We start from the raw sequence: 25,251 nt of genomic DNA on the forward strand, positions 1-25,251 counted from the left end.
ACGGGCCAATCAATGACAGCTTGGACCTTAGCGGGATCCATCTTAATGCCTTCAGCGGAAATAACAGAACCGAGAAATGTGACGGAGGAGGCATGAAAAGAGCACTTCTCAGCCTTCACAAAAAGACACGTCGAACGTGCTGAACATGAATCTGGAGTGACGGTGAAAAAATCAGGATATCGTCAAGGTAAACGAAAACAAAGATGTTCAGCATGTCTCTCAGGACATCATTGACTAATGCCTGAAAGACAGCTGGAGCGTTAGCGAGGCCGAAAGGAAGAACCCGGTATTCAAAGTGCCCTAACGGAGTGTTAAACGCCGTCTTCCACTCGTCCCCCTCCCTGATGCGCACGAGATGGTAAGCGTTACGAAGGTCCAACTTAGTGAAAAACCTGGCTCCCTGCAGGATCTCGAAGGCTGAAGACATAAGAGGAAGCGGATAACGATTCTTCACTGTTATGTCATTCAGCCCTCGATAATCTATGCAGGGGCGCAGGGACCCATCCTTCTTCTTAACAAAAAAAAACCCCGCTCCGGCGGGAGAGGAGGAGGGGACTATGGTACCGGCGGCAAGAGCTACAGACAAATAATCTTCGAGAGCCTTACGTTCGGGAGCCGACAGAGAGTATAGTCTACCCCGGGGGGGAGTGGTTCCCGGAAGGAGATCAATACTACAATCATACGACCGGTGTGGGGGAAGAGAGGTGGCCCTGGACCGACTGAACACCGTGCGCAGATCGTGATATTCCTCCGGCACCCCTGTCAAATCACCAGGCTCCTCCTGTGAAGAAGAGACAGAGGAAACAGGAGGGATAGCAGACATTAAACATTTCACATGACAAGAGACGTTCCAGGAGAGGATAGAATTACTAGACCAATTAATGGAAGGATTATGACAAACTAGCCAGGGATGGCCCAAAACAACAGGTGTAAAGGGTGAACGAAAAATTAAAAAAGAAATGGTTTCGCTATGATTACCAGAAACAGTGAGGGTTAAAGGTAGCGTCTCACGCTGAATCCTGGGGAGAGGACTACCATCCAGGGCGAACAAGGCCGTGGACTCCCTTAACTGTCTGAGAGGAATGTCATGTTCCCGAGCCCAGGTCTCGTCCATAAAACAGCCCTCCGCCCCAGAGTCTATTAAGGCACTGCAGGAAGCTGACGAACCGGTCCAGCGTAGATGGACCGACAAGGTAGTGCAGGATCTTGAAGGAGAGACAGGAGTAGTAGCGCTCACCAGTAGCCCTCCGCTTACTGATGAGCTCTGGCTTTTACTGGACATGAAGTGACAAAATGACCAGCAGAACCGCAATAGAGACAGAGGCGGTTGGTGATTCTCCGTTCCCTCTCCTTAGTCGAGATGCGGATACCTCCCAGCTGCATAGGCTCAGCACCCGAGCCGGCAGAGGAAGATGGTAGTGATGCGGAGAGGGGGGCAACGGAGAACGCGAGCTCCTTTCCACGAGCTCGGTGACGAAGATCAACCCGTCGCTCAATGCGAATAGCGAGTTCAATCAAGGAATCCACGCTGGAAGGAACCTCCCGGGAGAGAATCTCATCCTTTACCTCTGCGCGGAGACCCTCCAGAAAACGAGCGAGCAAAGCCGGCTCGTTCCAGCCACTGGAGGCAGCAAGAGTGCGAAACTCAATAGAGTAGTCTGTTATGGATCGATTACCTTGACATAGGGAAGACAGGGCCCTGGAAGAATCCTCCCCAAAAACAGATCGATCAAAAACCCGTATCATCTCCTCCTTAAAGTCCTGATACTGGTTAGTACACTCAGCCCTTGCCTCCCAGATTGCCGTGCCCCACTCACGAGCCCGTCCAGTAAGGAGAGATATGACGTAGGCGACACGAGCAGTGCTCCTGGAGTAAGTGTTGGGCTGGAGAGAAAACACAATATCACACTGGGTGAGGAACGAGCGGCATTCAGTGGGCTCCCCAGAGTAACACGGCGGGTTATTGATTCTGGGCTCCGGAGATTCGAAAGCCCTGGAAGTGGCCGGTGGATCGAGGCGGAGATGGTGAACCTGTTCTGTGAGGTTGGAGACTTGGGTGGCCAGGGTCTCAACGGCATGTCGAGCAGCAGACAATTCCTGCTCGTGTCTGCCTAGCATCGCTCCCTGGATCTCGACGGCTGAGTGGAGAGGATCCGAAGTCGCTGGGTCCATTCTTGGTCGGATTCTTCTGTTACGGTGCGTGAATGAGGACCCAAAAGCGAATTAACGTAAACAGAACTTCTTTAATAACAAAACATAGGTAGGCTCAGATGGACCGGTAGATTCCGACAGGACAGGACAAGGTTGCAGCAAACATGACGATAGTCTGGTTCAGGCATGAAAAACACAAACAAGAATCCGACAAAGACAGGAACAAAAACAGAGAGAGATATAGAGGACTAATCAGAGGGAAAAAGGGAACAGGTGGGAAAAGGGGTGACGAGGTAGTTAGGAGGAGACAAGGAACAGCTGGGGGAAAGAGGGGGAGAAAAGGTAACCTAATAACGACCAGCAGAGGGAGACAGGGTGAAGGGAAAGGACAGAAACAAGACACAACATGACAATACATGACACCACCATGCTTCCCTGTGGGGATGGTGTTCTCATGGTGATGGGAGGTGTTGTGTTTGCGCCAGACATAGCATTTTCCTTGATGACCAAAAAGCTATGTTTAAGTCTCATATGACCGTCTTACATATGTTTGGGGAGTCTCCCACGTGCCTTTCGGCGAACACCAAACATTTTGCTTATTTTTTTCTTTAAGCAATGGCTTTTTTACTGGCCACTCTTCCGTAAAGCCCAGCTCTGTGGAGTGCTCGGCTTAAAGTGGTCCTATGGACAGATACTCCAATCTCATCTGTGGAGCTTTGCAGCTCCTTCAGAGTGATCTTTGGTCTCTTTGTTCTCTCTTTGATTAATGCCCTTCTTGCCTGGTCTGTGAGTTTTGGTGGGCGGCCTTCTCTTGGCAGGTTTGTTGTGGTTCCATATTCTTAAACATTTTTAATAATGGATTTAATGGTGCTCCGTATGATGTTCAAAGTTTTGTGTTATGTTCTGTTAATTACTGATGTCCCCTTTAAGGATGGAGCACCCTTGGTCATGCGCAGTGTTGTTCTATGTTATTCTGGTACTAACTAGTTTGAGTAAATGTGAAGCTCCAGTTTCAATTGCTTGTATTCCGAGTCTTTCTTATTACATAAATAAGTACTAAGTGTTAAGACACTACAATGGCGACGAGGATGATTACCTGCAGTGTGCATCACGAATACAGATGGAGTTCGTAGGAAGAGAGGAAGATTTTGACCCTGTAGCACAACAGCTAGCAAGCAGTGAGGACGAGGGGAGAGCTAACGAGAACGAGGCGGCAGATCAAAGACCCGTGGAGCCGGAGGTAAAGAGAATGGCTAGCATCGGGAAAATAGATGTGTTTGATGACACGCAAGAAAACTGGGCAACTTACATTGAACGACTGGAACAGTACTTCATTGCAAACGACATTGCTGATAACAAAAGAGTACCAGCGTTGTTGAGTTTAATTAGCCCAAAAACATACAGTTTGCTAAGAGATCTGACTGCCCCTCTGAAGCCCTCAAATAAAACATTCACAGAGATTGTGGAGATATTGCAAAATCACCTATCACCTAAACCACTCCTCATCGCGGAACGTTTTCGTTTCCACAAGAGAGATCAGAATGAGGGGGAGGGTGTTAGTACATATGTAGCAGTGTTGAAGAAACTGTCTGAACATTGCCAGTTGGGAGAGAACCTAAATGACACATTAAGGGATAGATTTGTGTGTGGACTGAAACATGAACACATTCAAAAACGTTTGCTCACAGAATCAGAGCTCACGTTTGCAAAGGCTGTTGAAATTGCTGTGGCTATGGAAATCGCGACTAAAGATGCATTTGAGTTGCAAAGTAAAAGAAGTACTGACCTGTCACAAATTTCCCTGCACAAGTTTTCACGCAGTCGACAGCGCCCCCGTGTGGCCGAAAAATGCAACAGGTGTGACAGAGATGGTCACAAAGCAGAGGACTGCCGTTTCAAAGACGAAATTTGTCACAAATGCAGTAGAAGGGGGCACATTCAAAGAGCATGCAAAGCAAAATTCAGTCACAACAGTAAAACTGAGAAAATTAAAGGGTTGGTGAATGCACTAGCAGAGAACAGTGGCAGTGATTCAGATGAACGATTAATTGGTACAATGGAGTTAAACACAGTGACTTCTCCCAGCAGTAGCATAATATGGGTGACACCAGATATCGAAGGCAAACCCCTCAAAATGGAGCTGGACACAGGATCTGCAGTGTCTATAATTTCCACTACTGTCTACAATGAGCACTTTAAGGCTATCAAGCTGAAGAACACAAATGTGTTGCTGAAGACATACTCAGGAGAGAGATTGAGCCCAATGGGGGCGTTGCAGGTCAGAGTGCATTATGGGGGGCAAACACAGCAGTTACAGCTGTATGTGGTGCCTGGAACTGGCCCCCCATTATTTGGCAGGGAATGGCTTTCAAAAATAAAGCTGAATTGGTGTGACTTGAAAATGCTCCACGCGTTCCAGTCCAAAGAGAAAGGCACAGACCAAACACTGGAACACTTGCGGAAGAAATACAACACAGTCTTCAGTGATCAGATGGGAACAGTAAAAGGCTTCACAGCAAAACTTGTACTAAGAGATGACGCAACCCCCAAATTCTGCAAAGCCAGATCTGTTCCATACTCCCTGAGACCAAAGGTGGAAGCGGAAATCGATCGCTTGCAGGATACAGGGATCCTGACGAAAGTGGACAGAAGCGAATGGGCCACACCCATAGTTCCTATTGTGAAGAAAGACGGGTCTGTTAGAATGTGTGGGGACTTCAAGGTAACTGTGAATTCAATGTTGCATGTGGACCAATACCCCCTACCACGTCTGGATGACATCTTTGCTGCACTAGCTGGTGGGAAACACTTCAGTAAAATCGATCTGAAACAGGCTTACCTGCAGCTACCGGTTGAAGAGAGTTCCAAACAGTACCTGACAATAAACACACACAAAGGTCTATACAGGTATAACCGCCTGGTTTTTGGCATTGCATCAGCCCCAGCCATTTGGCAACGAACTATTGACCAGATTTTGCAAGGAATCCCAGGAACCCAGTGTATCCTGGATGACATGATCATAACAGGACGCACCGACAAAGAGCACCTGGATAACCTGGAAGAGGTCCTGAAAAGACTGAAAGAGTATGGTCTACAGGCAAACTTAAAGAAGTGTGAGTTCTTCAAAGACAAGATTGTCTTCTGTGGACATGAGATTGACTGCAATGGATTGCACAAAACACAGGACAAAATCGAGGCAGTGGTACAGGCACCACGACCACAAAATATCACAGAAGTAAGATCTTTCACGGGACTGATCAATTACTACAGAAGATTCCTCCCAAACCTTTCAGCAGTACTCCAGCCTCTAAATCAGCTCCTGGAAAAGAATAGGACATGGCGGTGGACAGAGCAGTGTGAAAATGCATTTCTGGAGGCAAAACGGCTCATAACATCTGAACAGGTCCTGATGCATTACGACCCTGAAATGCCAGTGAAGTTGGCTTGTGATGCGTCCCCTTATGGATTAGGGGCAGTCCTTTCACACACACTGAAAGATGGGTCAGAGAGGCCAGTTGCATTTGCGTCACGAACATTGAATGATGCAGAGAAAAACTACTCACAAATCGACAAAGAAGCACTGGCACTAGTGTGGGGTGTCAAGAAATTCCACGCATACCTATATGGCAAGCGTTTCACACTGGTTACAGATCACCAGCCGTTGCTTTCCATTTTCAGTCCAAAGAAAGGCATTCCGGCAATGACAGCAGCCAGGTCACAGCGATATGCCCTGTTCCTTGCCAGTCATATGTATGACATTGAGTTTAAGCCGTCATCCCTCCACACAAATGCAGATGGATTATCCAGACTGCCGTGTACAAGAGAAAGACAAAGGAGGGTGGATGCAGTGGACATGTTCCATACCGCTCAGCTCGAGGCCCTACCAGTCACAAGCACAGTTATCAAACAGGAGACAAGGAAAGATGTGACCTTGTCAAAAGTGTACACTTACACCATGTCAGGATGGCCAGCTACTGGCAGAAAGGAGCTGACTCCGTATTTCCAGCGGAGAAACGAAATTACAACGTACCAAGGATGTTTGATGTGGGGAATGAGAGTCATGATACCCCAGAAATGCCAACATCAGGTTTTGCAGCAACTACATGAAGGTCATGTTGGAATTGTCAAAATGAAGCTGCTCGCAAGGAGCCACTTCTGGTGGCCAGGTCTGGACCAACAGATAGAAAATATGGCAAAGAACTGCAGTGGATGTTTGGAAACCCTTCACATGCCTGCTCCTGTCCCAGTCCACCCATGGGAATGGCCCGCAGAGCCATGGCAGAGAATTCATGTGGACTACGCTGGTCCTTTTGAAAAGCACATGTTTCTGGTTATAGTTGATGCCCATTCCAAATGGCCAGAGGTGTTTTGCACTGACTCCTCCACCTCAGCTCAGACGATAGAGTGTCTCAGAACAACGTTTGCACGCTTCGGTTTGCCACTGCAGCTGGTAAGTGACAACGCGCAAGCTTTTGTAAGTGACGAGTTTACAAGATTCATGTCAGTAAATGGAATCAAACACTCAACCTCAGCTCCGTACCACCCTGCCACCAATGGGCTGGCAGAACGCTTTGTGCAAACCCTAAAGCAAGCACTCTGTGCAGCAAAACGAGACGAAGGGACTTTGCAAACAAAACTGGCCAAGTTCCTGGCCTCCTACCGAAACACCCCACATGCCACGACAAATGAAAGCCCAGCCGCACTGATGTTCGGGAGGCCTCTCCGCACACAGCTGGACATCATGAAGCCAAACAGGCGTAATGAAGTGCTGAACAGACAAGCCAAGATGCTCTCCGGTGGCCGGGAGCGCCATCTCCAAACAGGACAGGAAGTGATGGTGCGAGACTACAGAAGAGGAGGGAAATGGACAAGAGGGACCGTACACACACAAACGGGATCCAGAACTTACCAGGTTCAAGTAAGCCCAGACATAATGTGGCGGCGTCACATTAACCAAATGCATTCCAGGGAAAACAGCACAACAATCGAGAGAGAACAGGCACAGAGAGCTCCTGAGAGTGACACACAGGGAACTGTAGAGGACGGTGGGGCAGTAGAGAGACCCCAGGCTGAAAGAAGGGACCGTGTTGATGAAGGTGCTGCTATAGCAGACGCTATAATGGAACAAGCACACACTGAGGATGTTCAGGAGCCTCCAGACGATCTGAGGCGCTACCCAGAACGAAGGCACCGTCCACCAGACAGACTAGACTTATAAACAAACAAGCAAAAATAAACTGTTCAAGTTCAAATTAAAAGATGCAAAATAACTACAACAAGTTCTGGGAAATGTTTCAGTTGTGGTTTGGTAAAAGTAACTCTGATTGTATAAGAGAAGGAATGTTATGTTCTGTTAATTACTGATGTCCCCTTTAAGGATGGAGCACCCTTGGTCATGCGCAGTGTTGTTCTATGTTATTCTGGTACTAACTAGTTTGAGTAAATGTGAAGCTCCAGTTTCAATTGCTTGTATTCCGAGTCTTTCTTATTACATAAATAAGTACTAAGTGTTAAGACACTACATTTTGGATATTTTTTTATAACCCAACCCTGATCTGTATTTCTCCACAACTTTGTCCCTGACCTGTTTGGAGAGCTCCTTGGTCTTCATAGTGCCGCTTGCTTGGTGGTGTTGCAGACTCAGGGGCCTTTCAGAACAGGTGTAAATATACTGAGATCATGTGACAGATCATGTGAAACTTAGGTTGCACAAAAGATGGACTTTATTTAACTAATTATGTGACTTCTGAAGGTAATTGTTTGCACCAGATCTTATTTAGGGGCTTCATAGCAAAGGCGGTGAATACATATGCACGCACCACTTTTCCGTTTGTAATTTTTTAAGAATTTTTTTAAACAAGTCTTTTTTTTTTTTCATTTTACTTCACCAATTTGGACTATTTTGTGTATGTCCATTACATGAAATCCAAATAAAAATACATGTAAAATTGCAGGTTGTAATACAACAAGATAGGAAAAATACCAAGGGGTTGAATACTTTTGCAAGGCACTGTTCTCTCCAAGCTCATCATCAAGCTGGAGGCCCTGGGTTTCAACCCCGTCCTGTGCAATTGGGTCCTTGACTTTCTGACGGGCCGCCCCCAGGTGGTGAAGTTAGGAAACAACATCTCCACTTTGCTGACCCTCAACACTGGGGCCCCACAAGGGTGAGTGTTCAGTCCCCTCCTGTACTCCCTGTTCACCCACGAATGCGTGGCCATGCACGCCTCCAACTTAATCATCAAGTTTGCAGACAACACAACAGTAGTGGGCTTGATTACCAACGACGAGACAGCCTACAGGGAGAAGTTGAGGGCCCTCGGAGTGTCGTGCCATGAAAACAACCTCTCACTCAACGTCAACAAAACAAAGGAGATGATCATGGACTTCAGGAAACAGCAGAGGGAGCACACCCTATCCACATCAAAAGGGACAGCAGTGGAGAAGGTGGAATGGGGTGTGCTAGTAGGTGCCAAGAGCACCGGTTTGTGTCAAGAACTGCAACACTGATGGATTTCCCATGTGTATCAAGAATGGTCCACTACCCACAGGACATCCAGCCAACTTGACATGACCGTGGGAAGCATTGAAGTCAACATGGACCAGCAACCCTGTGGAACGCTTTCGACACCTTGTGCAAGTCAATATTAGTAAGGTGTACTCAGTGTTGGTAGAGAACATTGAACAGAACAAAGCTACATCAATAACACAATTTGGAAAAAGATGCAGATTGAACCTTATAGTCCCAAGCTCATCACTTCCTGGTGCCTTTATCAGCATCCCATGATTCTTTGAATGCAGGGATGTGGGCTGACAGGAGTTTGGCTGTTTTGAGAGTAGTGTGATAGAAGTTTTCAGTGCTGCTGTGTAGTGCTAAGTCTGAGGTGGCAGTTGTACTGATTTGAAGTCAGGCTGTCAGTTTTGGTTTAAACTATGCTGTGCATATAGGCTTCCTTATCCCTTGAAAGGTGAGTGATTTCCTCAAGGCTTGCTTTGAGAAGGTTTTAATTTGACACAACTCCTGAATTTGGGGGGAAGATAAGGATTTATATTGTATTTCTTTTCACATTCCGAAATTCAGAACTTTTTGATGTATTGAATCAGAGTAGATAACTATTTTTCAGTGTTTCATCTGTGTGTAATTAAGGAAAAACATTCATTTGAAATTAATTATGCAATATTATTTTACAGATATTTTTTTGCGTGGCTGGTTTAGAAACTTTAATGTTCTGTGGCAAAAAGGGACACAAACACATGACTGATGATGACTGACTGCTCTCTACTGTCTTTAGATCCATTGAGTCCCATCTGTTGTGGACCTGCTGCTTTTGGCGTGGTGTTGCAAACTGTGCAAGGACCAATCAGAGGAGACGACCTGCCCAGTATTTATAACAGCTGCTTGACTATTGGTCTTATGAGGTCATAATAGGGGATGGGTTATTGTTGGTCATGGTCGTGTTCCCCTGCTTAGACATTGCATGCATCAACCAATGTTTGCGTGCCGTCGGGCACCAGATTGCAAAAACGTATGATGTGGTGAGCTGATACCTATCACAGCGTTGTAAGATATGGCATGCGGCAGCAACGTCTGAGCAGGGGAACGCGACCATGTTGTTGTTTTATGTCATTCATATGTGCAGCTCTTTATTTTTACACTGCCTTCCAAAGACATTACATTCTCATTTGATTTGCTGTCACTTCATGGTGTAGCTCCATGGTGTAGCTCGTTTACCACATATCAAATGTGAAATAAATAGATTTACACTGGATACTCCCCAAATTTCCCCCCACATTTCTGTTCCATTTTGAGAAACACCTACTGCATAAAATAAAGTTTCTTCTGTTTGGTGCTTTGGTTGACTGAATTTGGATTCTCACATCCACAGTATGTGCAGCATGCATTACTATGGCATTAACCAAGTTCCCGTACGACCATGTTTCTTAATGTTGAACTGTTTACTTTTATCAGTGCTTTGTAAATAAATATGTATAGCTACGATTACAGAATGAATATACAGTTGAAGTCGGAAGTTTACATACATTAAAACTTGTTTTTCAACCACTCCACAAATTTCTTGTCAACACACTATAGTTTTGGCAAGTTGGTTAGGACATCTACTTTGTGCATGACACAAGTCATTTTTCCAACAATTGTTTACAGACAGATTATTTCACTTATAATTCACTGTATCACAATTCCAGTGGGTCAGAAGTTTACATACACTAAGTTGACTGTGCCTTTAAACAGCTTGGAAAATTCCAGAAAATTATGTCATGGCTTTAGCAGTTTCTGAAAGGCTAATTGACATAATTTGAATCAATTGGAGGTGTACCTGTGGATGTATTTCAAGGCCTACCTTCAAACTCCTCCTACTACCTCCTCCTACCTCCTACCTTCAAAAGAAATCAGCCAAGACCTCAGAAAACAAATTGTAGACATCCACAAGTCAATAGTTCACAAGTATAAACACCATGGGACCACACAGCCGTCATACCGCTCAGGAAGGAGAGGTGTTCTGTCTCCGAGAGATGAACGTACTTTGGTGAGAAAATTGCAAATCAATCCCAGAACAACAGCAAAGGACCTTGTGAAGATGCTGGAGGAAACAGGCACAAAAGTATCTATATCCACAGTAAAACAAGTCCTATATCGACATAACCTGAAAGGCAGCACAGCACAGAAGAAGCCACTGCTCCAAAACCGCCATAAAAAAGCCAGACTACGGTTTGCAACTGCACATGGGGACAAAGGTCATACTTTTTGGAGAAATGTCCTCTTGTCTGATGAAACAAAAATACAACTGTTTGGCCATAATGACCATCGTCATGTTTGGAGGAAACAGGGGGAGGCATGCAAGCCGAAGAACACCATCCCAACCATGAAGCACGGAGGTGGCAGCATCATGTTGTGGGGGTGCTTTGCTGCAGGAGGGTCTGGTGCACTTCACAAAATAGATAGCATCATGAGGCAGGAAAAATTATCTGGATATAATGAAGCAACATCTCAAGACATCAGTTAAAGCTTGGTCGCAAATGGGTCTTCCAAATAGATAATGGCCCCAAGCATATTTCCCAAAGTTGTGGTAAAATAGTTTAAGGACAACAAAGTCAAGGTATTGGAGTGGCCATCACAAAACCCTGACCTCAACCCTATAGAAAATTTGTGGGCAGAACTGAAAAAGCGTGTGCGAACAAGGAGGCCTACAAACCTGACTCAGTTACACCAGCTCTGTAAGGAGGAATGGGCCAAAATTCACCCAACTTATCGTGGGAAGCTTGTGGAAAGCTCCCCGAAACGTTTGACCCAAGTTAAACAATTTAAAGGCAATGCTACCAAATACTAAATTGAGTGTATGTAAACTTCTGACCCACTGGGAATGGGATGAAAGAAATTAAAGCTGAATTAAATCATTCTCTCTGCTATTATTCTGACATTTCACATTCTTAAAATAAAGTGGTGATCCTAACTGACCTAAAACAGGGACATTTTACTGGGATTAAATGTCAGGAATTGTGAAAAACTGAGTTTAAATGTATTTGGCTAAAGTGTATGTAAACTTCCGACTTCAACTGTATAAACTTCAAACTGGAGCTAACATGACCATGATGCTCTTTAATTGGCCACTAGGTGGTATGTTTTGTCTTTTAGTTGGCCCCTGCGCCTGCTGTGATCCAGACAGACAGAGAGAAAGGTTGGGAGGTCAGTTGAGGATCAACGCAGTGCAGTTTGATTCATCAGGTGAGTCTTGAATTGGAGTGGGAAAGGAGTCTGATATTGGGGATTTGTCAGTAGGATATGAAGAAGGGGTGGTGGGGAGCTACAAAAGCCATGTGTGAATAGATGCTGGTCATGGAGGTGTGACTGAAAGGCCTTATATTGTGGTCATTAGTGTCTCACTGCCAGCCAGGGCCTGGGTACTTAGCAGATGTGCTCCAAAGCACTAAGGATTGGAAGTTAGTGTTACTGTCCACTGGCTCCTCACAAACTGTTCTGTGCTTTCATCAAAATGGCCTTGTCAATTTAAACAAATCAATGTTTCCAGCCACTCAGGTCACCATCCTTCATTTAAAATCCAATGTTTTATTACCTCTACCCGCTCCACGCCATATTTTCATAAATTATGTGGTTGTCAGTGTGTCAAGTTGTTTAATAGTAGTCCAGCTAACACTGTACCATGTTGTACCATGCTCCTGTAGTAAGTAGAGTCCTATGAATGTCTTATTCAGGAGTAATGGTGGTGACCCACAATTCTGGTACTTGCCCTGGCATGTTCTCCAGACCCTAGTCAGCCCTAACTGATGTTCCTCTGAACAATTAACCGATAATTTATATACTACTGGAGGTCACTGTGAACATGGCAACCAGTGTAACATTAAGCCGTGGCTTAAACCGTTAGTGATAAATTCAGAGGGTAGGTTATTCCAAAAAGAAAGGCTTGACTGTTTTTGAGCAATAACTTAACCACAATAACCTTTCTTTTACGGGATAGCTCTACTCCCCTTCCCTATCCTCCTGATAATTGTTTGGGGGGGATTATTATTATTTTTAAAAATGCAGGAAGTTGGGAAAGGTTACCAATAATTTTTTGGGGACAAAACATTGTTATTTATCTTTTACTGTAAGTGTATAATGGTCTGCTGTAGTGGTCATTCGGAAGTAATTATGAAAAATGAACATTACAGTTAATGTGTACAGTAGGTGAAACACATAGTTGCAGCATCCGGTGTCCACTACAGAGGACATTTCTTGATAAGCTCTTATTTAATGTGAAAATTATAACACAGTACTGACAACTCCCTTAACTATTCCTGAGATATTCACTTACTAGAAACAATTTGAATATCAAACTCACAAAATGATGATAAATAATTACACACACTACTTTTAAAATGTCCAAATGTGCTAATTTTGATGACAGACATTTTTGCATGAACCAGGAAGATAAAGTTGTCAAGGTCACACCCCTACACGTGATATCAATGAAAAGAATGCAAAATGTCCTCTGAAAAGGGACAACAGGACTTAATACAGTGGTTTGCATGGCCTCAGAGATATGGCCCAATAACTGTTTTGTTTTTTTCCAGGAGGAGCTCTTTTTGGTTGTCGAGTTCCCAGTTGTCTTTTGCGCGTTGAATTCGGAAGTCGGAGATTTCTGAGAACCCAGTTATTTTGAACGTGGCATTATAGCCTACAATCTTGTCTGACTGACACACACTATTTACGAGTCTGTGAACTCCCCCTGAATCATATAACGGCAATGTTTAAGTAAACAGAGTAATGCGGTATTTGCACGCTGTTATCACTCTTGAAATCAATGTGAGCCAAGTATTTGTTTTATAATGGGCGCTAGCAAAAATACCTTGTTGATAATAACCTAAAGGGTGCTCGTCTTTGGCGGGCCTATTATAATGCTATGTATCATCCTCGTTATATGAATGGGTTGACCGGAAAACACGGTCGTCTGTAACCTATTACTGCCGAGGTGTACAATTTGGCTTATAGGCTATCATTATTGTGGTATATACTAACCACATGTAATTCGTATATTGGAATCACATGTGTTTGTGCCACTTATATTGAGAACCCCTTGTAGGCTAAGTCTAAAAACTGAAATGACAATTTGGAATTTATGACAATGAGAAGAATGACAAGATGAACTGTAAGACACTCACGTTTTAGCAGGCATAATGTGTTGTAGCAGGCATAGTCAAAATAGTGTCACAGTGGAGGTGTCAGTATTGTGACGCATACTGTGGTACTCTATTGTTGAGCCATTACAATCAAAAGGCATGTCACATGTGCAGCATATGGTCATAGAAAATTGCAAAACAAAATGAAAATGAAGTCAACAAATGTATCTTTATTAAGGTACAACAGACGAGGTAGAGTAGAGAGTTGTTACTCTATTACTACGAGAGTGATACAATGTAACATGTGCGTGAGGCGGGCTGTAGACCTACAGTTATTACTCGTCTTTGTGTAGTAAAGGACAAAAGCAGGTGCAAGAAGAACGCGTGGGGGCGGGTTTTACTGCGTTAGAAAAAAAATGGTCATCCAGAATCATTGCCCATAGGCCAGTTATCTAAAATGGGCGTGATCAGGTTCGGCGAGTATATAAACTCTCCCGGAACACTTTCAATATAGAGGCAACTCAAAGAATTATTTCAAGCAGTAGCCTATTCGGAAACGCAGTGAACTTGGCAACAAGAAGTTCAAGTTCTGAATCAGGAAAGAAAAAACGTAAAATTGAGAAGCAAGCGAGAACAGACCCCTGTTGCATATTTGAAAACATCTCGAGTCGAGCAGCTAATAGCCTTTTGATGCTGGACATATCAATAGTTGGTTAACCAACTAGGCTATCTTTTAGTTAACTGTTCACTAGTCTTTAGCCTAGCTCTCTTATCGGCTCGGCTTGTCAATGCTTTTGCATCAGTTCGGGAACGGAGGCCTGGAAGTGATGCATTCTACAGCAATTCAAAAAGACACTACTTTTACCAAAATTTTCGTGGGCGGTTTGCCCTACCACACTAACGATGCTTCCTTGAGAAAGTATTTTGAGGCCTTCGGAGACATCGACGAGGCGGTGGTGATAACGGACAGACAAACGGGGAAATCCAGAGGATATGGCTTTGTAAGTAACATTGACACTTGTCGGTTATGCATTTATCCTGCAGCTTGATCAGTGGCAGCACGTGCGTCTTTACGGCGACACCGTAAAATCGAGTTGCCTATAAAATGTTAATGGTTGGTCTATTTGTTTTCTATGTAGTTGTCATTGGGCAAATGCTCACCACGTTTCCTTCCGCCACCAAGTTATTGTTCCATGGAACTGTCTGTGCTACTTGCCTAGAGGAAAACCGTAATACATGAGGCTGCGCCAAGTACCTGTATAAAAGCCCAAAGCAGCAGTTAAAAAATAATTTTACACTACGTAATCCCCAATCACCAATTTTTTCTTGGTGATTGTTTTTCAATTAAAATGGTCAAAAAGACTTTTTTTTCCTTGGCATATGCATTTTCGCAAGCAATAATTTAGCTAGGACTGCCTGTGAGTGGTCTGAGTGGGGAGGGGGAACTGCTAGCTGTTGGTGGAGTTCACTTGAAGACCAATTGAATGGTCTAAAATGGGCAAAACTTGACGAGGGCTGCTTTCAGTACATGTTTATATTCTGGAACATTTACTGGATTAGCACTTCCCATTTTAAAGCGGCAATATGTAACTTTTTGGGCGACCTGACCCAATTCACATTGAAAGATCTATAACTCACATTTCTTTCTCGTGTTTGTACATTTGCTGAAAAAACACTTTTTGTTTATGGTAAAATTATTTCATTGCGGCAATGATTCTCTGCACTATACTTTCTTGTTTTGTCACAAACTGAAACTTAATTTCAGAAAATGGCGGCGCAATTTAAACGTAGGTCACTTTTTAAAATTGTTTTTATACTTAACTCATTGCATCAAGCAACACCTCGCCATGACACTAAAAGGGCATCATTTTCATTTCACATTCTTATTCCAACCTCAGTGTGGAAATGTATACAGAACTCAGAAAAATCACGTTTTTGACTGCACTGGCCCTTGAAGTACAGATGGATATCCCCAGCCGAATACAATGCTGTCGCCAAAGTTGCATCTCTTGCATATTGCGGTCATTCAAACGCATGTCAAAATAAATCCTTGCCCAAATGTACGGCTTAAATGCGCAAATGCAGAGAATCGTTTTTTGCCTTGCTGTTATCACAGCTGTAATCAGGATGAGAGATCACACGAGTTTATTGATAAGAAGATTATATATCTAATGTCCCTCTGCTTATCCATTAAAACGAACACACCACATGCCTTTCCTTTTTTTCACCAACCTCCCGGCACTGGCCCGTGAAGGACTTAGCTCTTATCGTTTATGAGCTCTGCAAGGGCACACCGAAGTGAGAGCTGCTGTCCTTGCTTGCTTTATATGGGGATTTTGGAGTGGTGTGGACATAGACCCTCCCATTTGTAAACAACTGAAGCACTCAGGCCTTACATGTGGCGTTTATAGAATCATAACTGCGGTTATGAGTTAGAAAGTGGGAGTTCTTTTCTCTCCCAAGATGGAGATGGAAGTTATGTGGGCTTCCCTTTCCTGTGTCAGCTTAACCAATCACCACAGGTGGTTTTTTGATTGCCATAGATGGTTCCATTAATCATTTTATAAAACCAAATCTTCAGCTCCTAAGATTGACATGATTCAGCCCAAATTCAGATTGTCTGCCAGCTTCTGTAATGACCCTCTGGTAATCAGCCAGTGTGAGCAGAAACAGTAACAAAGATAATCTGTATGAGGCAGGCAAAAAGAAACCCATCTTCCTTCTCATGGTTACACAGAACATAAATGGCAGAAATGCTAATATTTACCATAAACTTGGAGACTCATCAGCATTAACAGAGGCCGAAGATGGAATGGAAAACTGGTGTGTCGTTTACGCCTCAGCCAGTTTAACTGTTAAGAAAATTGCACTTTGTTTACACATCAGCGGTGACCAAAAAACAGTGGAGCTCTGTCATTAATGGCTGCTACTGCTGCCAAATGTGTCTGGTGTTTCAGGTCTGACTGGCTCGGGCCTATGAGGGTGCTCGAGGTTGGAAAAATAGGTGTTCCCCACCTTGCATGCAGCGGAGGGCAAAAACCCCTCCGGCTTTATCCCAGTAACCGACAGGGCCAACTTGATCATCCTGTTGCTCACTGCTTGAGTAGCAGGAGGAGAAAACACGTCTCCAGAGCTAGGAGTACTTTTAAACACACTCCAATGGTGGATTAGTAGACCCTCTCCAATAGAGTTTCAGTGTCAACACAGCCTCGCTGCTCATATGTGTTCATAACACGTCATGGAGTGGTCTCAACCTCTCGTCTAGTCTAAAGAGGTATGCTTTCTTCAACAGACTAGAGTAGATCTACACCTTAGATATGTAATCATCTGAGACATCTTGAATTGGCAGAAGGTGATGCTGTCTAATGCCTTGAAAGGTGAGGGGTGGATTCTAACAATCTCCTTATGCTCTTATTGCCTAATTGGATAAGCCCTTGTTATTCATCATTACTGAGACATATTTCAGCTGACTTCTTTGACTGTGCTGCTGACAAGTGGGTGGGTGACTGATCAAGTCTTCTGGGTTGTGTTTAACTGATAATCGCTGCTTTGTTTACGATTTCCTCTTCTGTTCAGAAAGGGGTATTTTTACAGTGGAAGCTGGACAGGGGGATTTCTGTGATGACATACCAGCAGGGGTTGTTTCTTTTAGTTCTGCTTTGCGGATCAGGGTGGCCCTGTCCTTGACTGACCTTTTTATAGCTTCGCTGCCACAATTGGCGATGAATAGATATCTACTTTCGACTGTATTACCAGCTAAAGGGGGGAACTGGTGTCTTTTCAGTATTGCTAATATTGTCAACGTCTGTGTGATTACATGTCAGGTGACGATGACAGATCGGGGATCAGCAGAGAGGGCCTGTAAAGACCCCAACCCCATCATCGACGGGCGCAAGTCCAACGTGAACCTGGCTTACATTGGCGCCAAGCCCCGGAATATGCAACTAGGTGAGCCGACCAGGGGTGAGAACAACCGCCGGACGCACCAACACCACAACTACAGTTGTCACGTACACACACACACACACACACACACACACACATATCGTAATGTTTAGGCAAATATCTGTTGGTAAATGGTAATTCAGAAATCTCACGTCATACAGAAATGTACAAACCTTTTTAATTGCATCTGGATTGACTCTTACACTTGTGTAATAGGGGACTGGGTTAATGTATTCCAAAAGCGCAATGTAATTTGCCATCTCTGCATGTTTTGTTTGTTATTGGTAGGTTGCTTGAGTTACCCCAGAGTTTAGTGTATTTTGCTCTGCCTCTCCTCTGCGTTGTTCTCTGGCCCTCTTCTGTAAATGCAAATGTATCTGAAGGGAAGTTTCCTGTCTTCCAGGCATATCCATCGGCATGCAACCTATTCACCCAGCGCTCATCCAGAGGCAGTATGGGTAAGTGAGTGGGCAGTATACCACAGTATTTTCTGAATGACACATTAGGACAGATTAAACCCATATGTGCATAATGTATGTACGTGCTAGACTTTTGCCAATTGCTAACTTTTTTTGTTTTCAAATGGTCGTAGCATGGTACATTCCATGGGGACATGTGACGCTCATCCCCTCTTTTAGACCCTCCTGTATCTATCTGGTTGAGTGGGCTCTCACTGAGCAAGGCTCCGGGGCAGAGTGTTTGTCTGTGTTGTAGAAACAGTCTGGAGGGAGGCCAGTCTGTGACTGGTGTCCAGGACAAGTGTTCCGCTGGGTATTTAATGGCCATGCCACTGACATGGGATTGACACCACTCGCCCCCTGCTGTTGCAGTGTCACCCCCCCTCCCTCTCTCCTCAAGTCCTAGCTTTGAAGCCAGCGGTCTAAGCCCTTACATGTTATAAGATCGTGTCAATGGACTTTGGGTGCTTAGAATCCCCCCTATGTCATAACGGGCTGGGCGGAGCCCCTCAGGGTCTGAAACGTGCTCTGTGGTCATGTGTCTGACAGGTGTTGGCTCTTATTGGAGCTTTTTACACTACCTAATCCCCTGTGACTGACTGCAGCCCCAGAGGGAGAGAGGGCACCTGTCTGTTGAGCTCAGAGATCTCTCTATGGGCTTGTGACAGACACAGGCTGCTCTAAGATGGAGCGCACACAAGTGTTCTTTCAGCCTTTCTCCCGCACCAGACCCTTAAACGGCATGTTATGAAGTGGTATGGTTGGGAGGGATTGAGCATGTGTGTGGACCAGACTGGACCGTAGCATAGTGCCTCTCTTCCACTCCCCCTTCATTTTACCCTATAGTATTTTTTTGCCTCTTGTCCTCCCCTCCTAGAAGGAGAAGAAACGAGACGAGAAAGACAAAGCCCTAACACTATTTTCTGCTGGGTGTCGGGGAGGATGATTAGACTGAGACACTGAAAATTGACACCCCTGTGAGACTGGGGGTGGGAATAAGGGGGGAAGATTAGGGAAGGGGTTTAAGTTGGGGGGTTGCGACAGCTCTGTCTCTGAAGAGGCATTGTGCTTAATGATGCTGTACTTTCACCTGGCGCCACACCTCCTACAGGTGTTACCCACAATGTATTTAGCATTATGATCGCTTTTCTGTATAATATTGCTTTACTTTCAGGCCAGAATTTGCGATGCCAGGACCTTTTTTTTGCATGTAGCCTTAAGTTTGAATGCAGCTACACTAGGGGTTGGCAACCTTTTTTTCCATTTGGAGTGCCAATTTATCTTAACATTTCTACTGATCTGTGTGCCAATTATGATTTTCAAATGCATCTAAATTATACAAATCTCTTAAATTTAAAAAAAAAAATTGCGTACGTAAAGCCAACAAATAAAAACATTGCTGCCTGCAGGTCGAAAATATCTTGATACAAATAAATCACATTGGCCGCACATACTGTCTGCTAGGAACTTGAAATGTTGTATCAACTTGGTCCAGCAGAAAGCTTGATCTAACAAACTTGCAGCATTGTATAAAACATTCTGGACCCTCATTTTCCTGTGAAAGTGAGTTCTGGACAGACACCGCTATAGGCTATTTGCGCGCAAGGGATAAGAAGTAATCAGGTAGACCTATTGTATGTTTCCAGTGGATCAGAGCATGACATTGTTTTCCCTTTCATGCCGAGTGGTTATCAAAAGGGAGAGAGCTGGAAAGATTTTCCAAATGGGCTACGTTGAGGAACTATTGTCATTCTCAATGGATGTAAAAACATACTTGCTGTTTTTTGTGAAGAGAAAATTACTTTAAGAAGCTCCACAGCTCATTAGTGGTGGTGAGTGATCCGAAATACTATCAGATCCCCAAATGGGCACATTTTATAAGCCTACATTTGCGCGCAGGCCAGGTAGTTTATGCCTTCTTCCATGCGTAATCAGGTGCACGTCCTTACTCAACATTGACAGGAGCGCTCCAAACACAACATAATGAATAAATTGACAACTCATAAATGGAATGAAATAAACAAACTTTTTTTCTCACAAGTGTCTAAGTTGTGCACATTTTGAAGTGGCATTTTCTTTTCCCCAGCACAAGGTGCAGTGGTCTAAGGCACTGCGGCGCAGTGTTGCAGCATCACCACAGCCTGGGGTTTGATCATTACCGGCTGTAGCCGGGAGTCCCGTTGGCCCAGCGTCATCCGGGTTAGTGGAGGGTTTGGCCGGGGGGCTTTACTTGGCTCATTGTGCTCTAGCAACTCCCTGTGGCGGGTCAAGTGCCTGCAGGCTGATTTTGGTCGTCAGTTGCGCTGTGTTTCGTCCGACACATTGGTGATTCTGGATTAAGTCAGCGGGTGTTTCGGCGAATGTATGACTCTACCTTCGCCTCTTCCGAGCCCGTTGGGGAGTTGCAGTGATGAGACGAGGGTAAAAATTTGTTTTGATATCGACTGACAAGCTATTGACCAAACAATCGACCAGTCGACTAAATGGGGTCAGCCCTAGCATGTATGTCAGAACTACGTATTGGCAGTGGATTTATTTGCCATGAAAGCCAAAATGTAACGGATTTATCCTATCTAGCAACATTTAGCATGAATTGATGAAGCCCTTCAATTTGTTCACCGCGATGAAAACATGAGGGCTAGGTCAGGAAGTCCATCTGCTTGGTGCGGCAGTCCCTTCGCCCTGGCAGCCCCCCCTCCCTGTCATAACCAACTGACCCCCGATCCCTCCACCCCCAAGACCCCCACAGGCCTTGTGATGTCAGATGGCCCAGGGAGCTCTGCTTCCCTGTTTCATCTTCTCCTTTTCTGCCTCTTCTCTCACTCTGTTTCTCTGCGTTCACGTCTCATCCTCTCAGTATAGTAATTTCTATTAATTTTTCTATCAAAATGATTGAAGCATTGACCATTTTGTTGTACTTCCTACTAATGTACATCAGAAAGGTCATCTTGATCGAGGTCTGTGGCCACAGAAAGGAGAGGCTCATCTCTGTGTGTGTGAATGTGCGTATGCCCGACAGGCTTCATGTATAGTCAACTGTCTGTGCCTGTCTGTGTGGGTGTCTGAATGGTTCTTTGTGAGTAGCTGACCATTCAGTACCGTTAGAGGGGAACAGTGTATCAGCATGCTCTGTTCCCTCTGCCATGGGCTCCTGGTTGGTTCATATTATCTCTGTCTATAGTGTTCATGTTTTTATTTTTGTGTGGATTATTGTTGGTCTATACCACTCAGCAGACCTCTTGTCCTGACTATTAAATGCCTACCTACACAGAAAAAGACTTGCTATGTGTGTGAACCCAGGCAACACTGGTCTTGATTTCTGTATCATATCAGCATAATGTCTTCAGACGTTGCAAAACAGCTTAGCCGCTAGCTTCACTCATCACCCTGAAGGATGGAACGATCCCAATAGTATCAATGAGGATCCAGATGATGAATACATGTTGTTAACCTCCACTATCCTCCCCAACCCCCTCATGGTTGCTCTGTGCTCCCAGCTGAACAGTGTGCCGGAAGGGGAGTGAAGATACCTGAGGTACAGGCTTCGTTCGGCCTTGTTTGGAGGCTCCCAGGAGGAGGGTAGCAGGCAGTTGTGACTGTTCCCGCCCCTCTCTAAGGTGCCAACGATGGCTTGAGAGTGCAGTGTGTTGTGATGGTTTGGAGTGCCTTTATTTTTCCCTGTGTGTGTGTGATATGACATGAAAAGGTTATGCTGATTAGAGTGCCTATTCCCTATTATGGCATGGTTTGCAGTGGTGACTTTGGTTGCTGTTTAAAGTTCCAGTGTGGGGCTGACGGGTTTGGGGGTGTGGCTGGGTGAGTGTGTAAGGCAGGGTGCAGTTGGATGTTGTGAGTATGTCTTGTCACTCCTGCACGCTTCCCCTTTGCTGTGTTTGAGTTGATGGCTGTCTTCCATTGCTTCATTCCCACGTCTTCTCTCATGACCACTGACCTGAAAGGACGCGGGGTGAACACCACATGGTGGTAACCCATCCAGTGGCCATGACGTTAAGAGGCAAGGAAAGGAAGCCGTTGGCGTATTGAAACTCAGCTGAGAAGTGTTGCGTTGTGTGCTGTGCTGTGACTGTACTATCTTTTCTTTACCTTCTTTCACTCCGACCGTACTGCAGTCTCCTACCAGACACTCTGTGTGAAGAACGTTCCCCATGTTACTCTCCTCTGAGCTCTGCTTTTGGCTTGTGTGCTTTTGCAGTGAGCGAGTTCCTCTGTTTCCCTCGAGCTGCAGTATCAAGGGGGAGGGGAGGGGGTGCAACCCCAGAGGAACAGACCCTAGAGGCACTTTGAGGCCTGGTTAAAAATATCGCCCCAACTCCGTCTGTCTCCCCATGAATGATGTGCTGCTAGACTGAGACTGGAGGAGAATGAGCTGTCTAAAGACTCCAGCGCACAAATCATCATTCAGGGAGGGAAAGCTTTGAGTACATGAGACCCAACTGGCTAATAGACTGCCTTGATAAGTACTCCCCACCTTTCAACCATTGATGCCCAATGTAGCTTGCACTCAAAAACAGGAACCACAACTCCATCAAACTTCCCCTTTGTGAGCAAGTGTGTGTGTGCGCAGACATTGGTTGGAGTGTGCTCAGTGAGTGAAGAGCAGCAGCTGTTAAAACACTAGCTGGTGTCTGGGCTTGAAAACCTGCCAGTAACGGCTGTCTCTTCTCCCCACTACCACACCCTTTCTCTCTCAGGGGGCTTACCTAACAGGTTTTGTATTTTTTTTTTTTTTTTTTTTTTTTTTTTTAAGTGACGAGGGATGTTGATTTCTTCTCATTACCTCGCTCTCTTTGCACATTAGTAGTGGGTGGTGTGGCATCTGGTTAGTTTCCCCCCCACTGGATGTACTGGGCTCAGCACAACTCTACTGTATTGAAGACCTGCTGGAGAATGTAAATGACAGCATCCAGGCCTAAGCTTTCTTTGCTCCTGTCCTTCATTGTATGTTCAAGTGTGTAACTAGTGTCCTGTTGTCTGTGTTCTCCAGGTTGGCCCAGCAGTATGTGTATCCCCAAGCCTTCATCCAGCCCAGCCTGGTTCTCCCCTCTCAGGTGTCCTCCTCCGCCCCCTACCTGGACTACAGTGCTGCCTATGCCCAGTACGCCCAGGCAGCCTTTGAGCAGTACCCCTACGCTGCCTCCCCAGGGTTCCTGGGCTACGGCTACACCCCCAGCCCTGCCGCCGCCCCCTCCCAGGCCCCTGCTTCTGTTCATCAGACTCTCCCCACAGGGGCAGGCCCAGCCCCCAACTTCTTACAGTACGCCCCCCAGCAGCATGTTCAGCCAGACCGCATGCAGTGAGGAGAGGCAGGATGCAGGGAGTCCTGTAGGCCGCCAGGGGAGTCACCCTGTGCTGCCCCTGCCAGGGCTTTCAGGGAAGGGCTGGAGAAAGCGGGACTATTGCACTATATAGAATGAGCCCTCCCCTGAGTTTGGGGTGGGGGGGTTGGGCTAGAATAAAATGCATGGTTGCTTCAGAGGGCTTCCAGAAACAGACACTTCATTTTTATTATTAGTCTTTATTGTATTAATACTAGTATCCTTTATCAATGTCATTATTAATTGTTTTGTTTCAATCAGTGGAAACCTTCAATGTCCATGGTACATACCTGTGTTTTGGAGAGAGCTGAGGGGGGTGGTGGGCTTACTTGGACATTTTCCCCCTCCCCCCTCTTTACCAGGGCATGGGGTTGGCGACGGCACTGCTGCTTGGGTACACTGGGAATTGGAACAGAGGTGGGAGGCATGACGCCAACTGTTTCCATCCACACCAGAGCAGACGAGGATTCTGCCCTCTCATACCCCCAGTGTTATTGCTCCAACACCATGGGGGGCATGACTCTGTCTTTTAGAGGTCATCACTAAATGGAGAACGAAGAGATCCTGGGATCCCCTTATTTGAGTCGATCAATCGTTAGACATCAGAACGACATTTATTTTTATGAAAGATGCCTTAATAAAACTCCTGTTTTTACAAACACTCCTCCTTTAACCCCTTCCTTCACTCACAGAGCCACAGGAAGTTTTCACATGGCCTGACTTCATATTTATACCAGACACTTGTAGTCTATTGACTCACTTTGTCTTGATTGTTGTAGATAATCATATGCAGGAAGTGGGAGGAGGGGTCAAAGAGCATTGGGTATTTTATGTAAGGCAGCTGATGTAACCAGTGCCTGCATATTTTGTCGAACTGTTCATCTAGGATTGTCAAATGTTGATCTCAGAAAGGACATGTACAGTATTTGTAAGTGTTTCATTATCAAGTACATTTACAATATTTATGTTTTGAGGTATTTATAGGAAATTCTGTAGCTTTTTTGTAACTTGGTCTTGTTGCACTGAAGTCCTACAACTTGGTAAGTGTATGTGCAGATCCACAATTTGTCTTATTCATTTGATGATGGCCATATTTGTATTTTCCATGTTCCCTCTGAACCAATGGATTTGCCTGTATGCACAATGCTAGATGCTCTTTTGTAGCCCCAGTTTCACTGCTGCTGGCTGGGATCAGACACTGTAGACTGTTTCAGCAAAATGTCATTTCCAGTCCATTCAAAGAAGCCAAACCAAAAAAATCTTGGAAAAATAAAGAATTTGTATTTAAAAAGGGTCTTTGACTTGTTTCCTGATTTAAAAATCTAACTTGATACCCACAACTCTATGAAGAACAGATAACATTTCAAACTCTGTCATTTTTGCCTTAAATGTACGATGGAATGGGTTTTTTACAATCTCGAGAATGGACTCAGTTATTTCTAATAAAGGTTGACTAGAGCTACAAACTAGCTCCTGTTGGGGTGAGAGGGTTCAGTTGCTGGTGTGTGACAGTCGTTATCACAGTGCTGTGTGTTCTGTCTGCTTTGTGGCGGGGGTAAGGACTCTGGGAGCAGGAGACCATACTTTATCAGCCCACAACACTACCACCTGCCAGGGCCACGGGGTGTTGCTGAGGACATGACAAGCTTGGAACTGTAGAGCCAGAAGGGGAGGAGTTTATTAGTACAGTAAGTGGTTAAAAGCACAGTCACCCTGGTTACCGTGCTTAT

General features: G+C 45.0%; 1 protein-coding gene across 4 annotated transcripts; it reads left to right on the plus strand.

The window, feature by feature from the left end:
• Window positions 1–13,127: 13,127 nt before the first annotated feature.
• LOC110527931 (RNA-binding protein 38) lies at window positions 13,128–24,812 on the plus strand. 4 transcript variants are annotated; one of them, XR_016497265.1, is made up of 5 exons: window positions 13,950–14,783; window positions 17,607–17,730; window positions 18,131–18,185; window positions 21,683–21,802; window positions 23,191–24,812. XR_016497265.1 is itself a non-coding variant. In XM_021609564.3 (4 exons), the coding sequence occupies exons 1-4, from the start codon at window positions 14,571–14,573 to the stop codon at window positions 23,501–23,503; spliced, it is 720 nt and encodes a 239-aa protein (XP_021465239.1). In that variant the 5' UTR covers window positions 13,128–14,570; the 3' UTR covers window positions 23,504–24,812. The 4 variants fall into 4 exon arrangements, 2 of the variants coding, with proteins under 2 accessions (XP_021465239.1, XP_021465240.1); XR_016497264.1 differs by having other exon boundaries at window positions 14,288–14,783; window positions 17,607–17,745; XM_021609564.3 differs by lacking the exon at window positions 21,683–21,802 and having other exon boundaries at window positions 13,128–14,783; window positions 17,607–17,745.
• Window positions 24,813–25,251: the final 439 nt, after the last annotated feature.

This window comes from Oncorhynchus mykiss, chromosome 7 (genome assembly GCF_057628025.1).
Source record: "Oncorhynchus mykiss isolate SJ-2025 chromosome 7, ASM5762802v1, whole genome shotgun sequence".
NCBI classification, from domain to species: Eukaryota; Metazoa; Chordata; class Actinopteri; order Salmoniformes; family Salmonidae; genus Oncorhynchus; species Oncorhynchus mykiss.